The 4,368-nt window shown below is 39.2% G+C and overlaps 1 protein-coding gene across 1 annotated transcript; it reads right to left on the bottom strand.

The window, feature by feature from the left end:
* Nucleotides 1-1,160: 1,160 nt before the first annotated feature.
* LOC133791697 (uncharacterized) lies at nt 1,161-4,156 on the bottom strand. Its single transcript, XM_062229615.1, has 4 exons — nt 4,102-4,156; nt 2,368-4,032; nt 1,832-2,259; nt 1,161-1,703 (listed from the first exon to the last, which is right to left on the bottom strand). The coding sequence occupies exons 1-4, from the start codon at nt 4,154-4,156 to the stop codon at nt 1,161-1,163; spliced, it is 2,691 nt and encodes an 896-aa protein (XP_062085599.1).
* Between the last annotated feature and the right edge of the window lie 212 nt (nt 4,157-4,368).

A 4,368-nucleotide genomic window follows, 5' to 3' on the forward strand; every position in this document is an offset into this window, starting at 1 on the left:
ATATCAATAGCAATGTTATATTTCTTACATAGATAGGAACTAATGATGTATTTTAGGCTTGACCGACCCTAAGGCGGCATGACCTAAGTTAAGTCATGAACTCCGAAATAATGGGTTACACTCACAAAGTTATGATTAAGCTTGAGAGTGGATAATCATAACTTGACCAAACTAAGCGGTACTTTAATGTTTAAAAGAGAAAATTAAGAGTTATTTTAAGTATTAAACAATAAAGATAAGAATGTCTTATAAATTCTCTAAAATTAATTTGACCGACCCTAAGGCGGCACTTTAATTGTTAGAAAATTTTATCGTGGAAATTAATCTTTATTTTATGTGTTTTAATTGTGCTCATGCATCACATTTAATTTCTGAAACTTTGATATTTATTTTTCTAAATATAATAATAATAATATTTATTTGAACTTATTTATTACCAGCAAAATGTCTATTGGTGAATCACATACCGACGCCTTTCTCAAATCCTTGGTTTTTGAACCTGGAAATATGAAACACTGGTTTCGAGGCATGTTGACTATTTTTTTCTTATAAGAAGATGATGTTAACTGTCTGTGAAAAACCTCCAACAGAGCCACCTCTGGCTACTAGCTATGAAGCAGAAGAAAAATATGCAGATTGGATGAAATCTGATCGTATGGCACGTTATTGCATGCTTTCCACCATGCCTGACGAAACAAAGGAAAAATATATACACTATGACTCATCCCATGAGATGTGGCGAGCAATGACAGAGGAAGTCTATGCTGAGTGTCATCGTTTATATCAAACGAAAAAGGTAAATAAGATTTACATATATTTTTCAACTTTGAATAATTGATTCAAAAATTATGAATATCATATTCAAATTTTTTGAATAGTAGATTCAAAATATATGCCACTAATCTATTTTTCTTTTGTCTTTCCTTTTGCAGAATCAGCCTGAAAAGGAGGAAGAGACTGAAGAGGATTTTGGTAGCAAGTAAGGAGCTGGAGAAGTTGGAGAGCAGTAGTTTTTATTTAGTAATTTTTATTGTTAATTAAACAATTTAAATTTTTTTATTTTGTTTTAGAAATTTTAGATTTCTTTGAACAAAGAAAACTACAGTCTAGAAATTTAGTTTTTTTTTTTTTGAAAATGAAATAGCAACTTCATTGAAATATTAGCATTCTGAATACAAAAGAGCTTGTAAATCAGCCCAAACATTATGCTCAAAAATGCTACAACCAGAAAGAAATCGAGAGTGTCTAGCAACAGCATGTGCTACTCGATTTGCTGATCGCTTAATAAAACGTAAATGCACATTATGTAGAGAAGATAACAAAATTTGACAATCCTGAATAAGCAAACCAAAAATAGAAGACATGATTTGATTACTACGAATGCTCTGAACAGAAAGCATACTATCGGTCTCAATCTCTACATTATGCCAGTTCTTACTCTTGATCCAACTAAGAGCTTCCTTAATTCCCATCGCTTCAACAACCTCAGCTGGAAAAACTCCTCCTTGATAGCAAGTCTTTGCTTCTATAAGTCTGCCCGAGCTATCCCTCGCCACTAAACCAAAACCATACGAACATTCTCGTTGAAAAAGTGCTGCATCAACATTTATCTTGATTTGATTCGTTCCTGGTTTAATCCAAGACTCAGACCTAGCATCATTGTTTTCAAGAGACAGTGATAATAAGGTTGTTTTATCCTGAGCCTTTCGCCAATGATCAAGAGTGACAGAAGCTGATGCAATAACTTCTTCGACAGAGGAGGTTTTTCTTTTCCAAACAGTTTCATTTCGGGCTTTCCAAACCGCCCAACGACCATAGCAGCACGACAAACCTCCTCAGCATCAAAAGTCTGCTGCATATACTCAAACCAGTTACCAAAAGAGGACAGTGTTGCCATGCTAGAATATGCCTCGAAAGAAGACCAACAAGAGCTGGCGAAATCGCATGTGAGCAAGGCATGAGTGGTGGTCTCAACATGGTTATTACAGACAGGACACATTGCTGAGATTTGCACTTTTTTTGTGACAAGGTGGAAGCAAGTTGGTAAGCATTCAGCAACGGCACGCCACAAAAAATTTGTAACTTTAGGTGGGATCTTCAAGTGCCATAATTTTCGCCAGAATCCAGAGTTGTTGAAACCTGGTTGGTTAGGCTTTTGGAGTTGCAACAGAGTGTAGGCACTACGGACTATGAAAAGGCCTGATCGATCTCCTGACCATGACCAGAAATCGGAATCAGCGTTGTCACTCAGAGGGATTCCTAAAATCAGGCCGGCATCCCGAGTTGAGAATAGATCATGGACGACTTCATGATCCTAGCAACGACGCCCAACTTCGAATAAGGAGCTGACAGCTTGATTGAGCAGACCAGGATGAGTAGAAGAAGCAAATCTGTTGTCAGAATCTGGCAGCCATGGATGGCCAGTAATACTAGTGTTATCACCGTTGCCAATGGTGCGAACAACTCCCAAACGAACCAAGTCTTGAGCACCCCAAATACTACGCCAAACAAAGCTTGGATTTTGACCAAGATCAGCTGAAAGGAAATCTGAATTAGGGAAGTACCTGGCTTTAAAGACTCTCCCCACAAGAGAATCGGGTTTGCACAACAATCTCCAACCTTGTTTTGCAAGCATAGCAAGATTAAAATCATGAAGATGTCGGAAACCCATACCACCCTCGTCCTTAGGCGCGGCCAAACGATCCCAAGACATCCAGATAATGCCACGACCTTTACTTGAGTTTGTCTTCCACCAAAAACTAGCCATAAGTTTTTCAATATCATTACAGGTGCCGATGGGTAGGAGGAAAACACTCATTGCATATGTAGGCAAAGATTGTATAACAGTTTTGAGAAGAATTTCTTTACCAGCACGAGAAAGAAACTTCCCCTCCCAACCTTTAATCCTAGATATGACCTTGTTCTTGATGAACCCAAGAATTGCATTCTTATTACGCCCAATAATGTTAGGCAAGCCAAGATAAAGACTGCCTTCAGTTGCTTCGGTCATGCCAAGAATAGAGCAGATCTGAGTCCGGGAAGAAGTGTCAGTATTGGGACTGAAGAAAATTGAGGACTTAGATGTATTCACCTTTTGACCAGAGGCAGTCTCGAACAGGTGAAGCAAGGTAAGCACACTTTCAGCAGCACCCCTCGTTGCTTGACAAAATAAATAGCTGTCGTCGGCAAAAAACATATGAGTAATTGAAGGGGCATGTTGAGCCACACGGCAGCCTTGAAGAACCCGAGTAGCTTCAAATTTCTGAATTAGGGAGGATAATCCTTCAGCACAAATAATGAAAAGATAGGTGGATAGAGGATCACCTTGCCGAATCCCTCGCGAAGGACAGATAGGACCCATAACATGGCCACCATGTATAATCTTGTACCGCACAGAGGTAACACAAGTCATAACGAGATCAATCCACTTCTCATGAAAACCCATACGAACCATGACAGCCCGGAGATAACCCCACTCTACACGATCGTAGGCTTTGCTCATATCGAGTTTTAGGGCCATAAAACCTTTCTTGCCTTTCCTTTTCCGCTTTAGGTAGTGCATCACCTCAAAAGCAACCATCACATTATCTGAAATAAGACGACCCGGTATAAAAGCGCTTTGAGTGTCAGATATAATCTGATCAATAAGGCCACGCATACGGTTTGCAAGCACTTTCGAGATTACTTTATACAGGACGTTGCAAAGTGCAATGGGCCGAAGGTCACTCATTGTTGAAAAATTCTTCTTTTTTGGGATCAAAACAAGGTTTGTATCATTGAGACCAGTAGGCAATGTCCCGGAGACGAAAAAATCTTTGACCATATTCACAATATCGGTTCCCACAATACCCCAATGATGTTGAAAGAAACCGGGGCCCATACCATCAGGACCAGGTGCCTTGTCGGGGTGCATTTGAAACAGGGCAACCTTAACCTCATCTTCAAGAATTGGTTTCAACAGCTCCTCATTGTGGAAATTATTGACAGAGCACCTAATACCACTTACCACCGAGGACCAAGAAGTAGCATCGGCTTGAAAAATACCAGAAAAATATTCAATAATTACTTGATCGATGCCAGAATCCCAATTCTTTCAATTACCATCTTCATCTTGCAATTGTTGAATCTGATTAGACCTTTTCCGAGCACTAGCCATAGCATGGAAATATTTGTTATTCTTATCTCCCGCATGTCACCAGTATTGTTTCGACCTCTGCTTCCAGTAAATTTCCTGTTGTGCCAAAATCTCAAAGTAGCTATTCTTTTCAGAAGCAAAGTTAGGATAATCAAGAGGGACATCTGAATTTTTCAGCTCAGCCACAGCTTCTTACTCTTTGTGATGCGCTGCTTGAAATTGCCAGTTAGAGT

The sequence above is a fragment of the Humulus lupulus genome, chromosome 7 (assembly GCF_963169125.1).
Source record: "Humulus lupulus chromosome 7, drHumLupu1.1, whole genome shotgun sequence".
Taxonomy (NCBI): Eukaryota; Viridiplantae; Streptophyta; class Magnoliopsida; order Rosales; family Cannabaceae; genus Humulus; species Humulus lupulus.

Coding starts and splice junctions, on each gene's coding strand:
- LOC133791697 (XM_062229615.1), bottom strand. CDS start 4,156: ATGGCTAGTGCTCGGAAAAGGTCTAATCAGATTCAACAATTGCAAGAT. Junction 4,033..4,101: donor ACAATTGCAAGATGAAGATG/GTAATTGAAAGA, acceptor GTATTTTTCAAG/CCGATGCTACTTCTTGGTCC. Junction 1,704..1,831: donor AGACTTTTGATGCTGAGGAG/GTTTGTCGTGCT, acceptor CATTGGCGAAAG/GCTCAGGATAAAACAACCTT.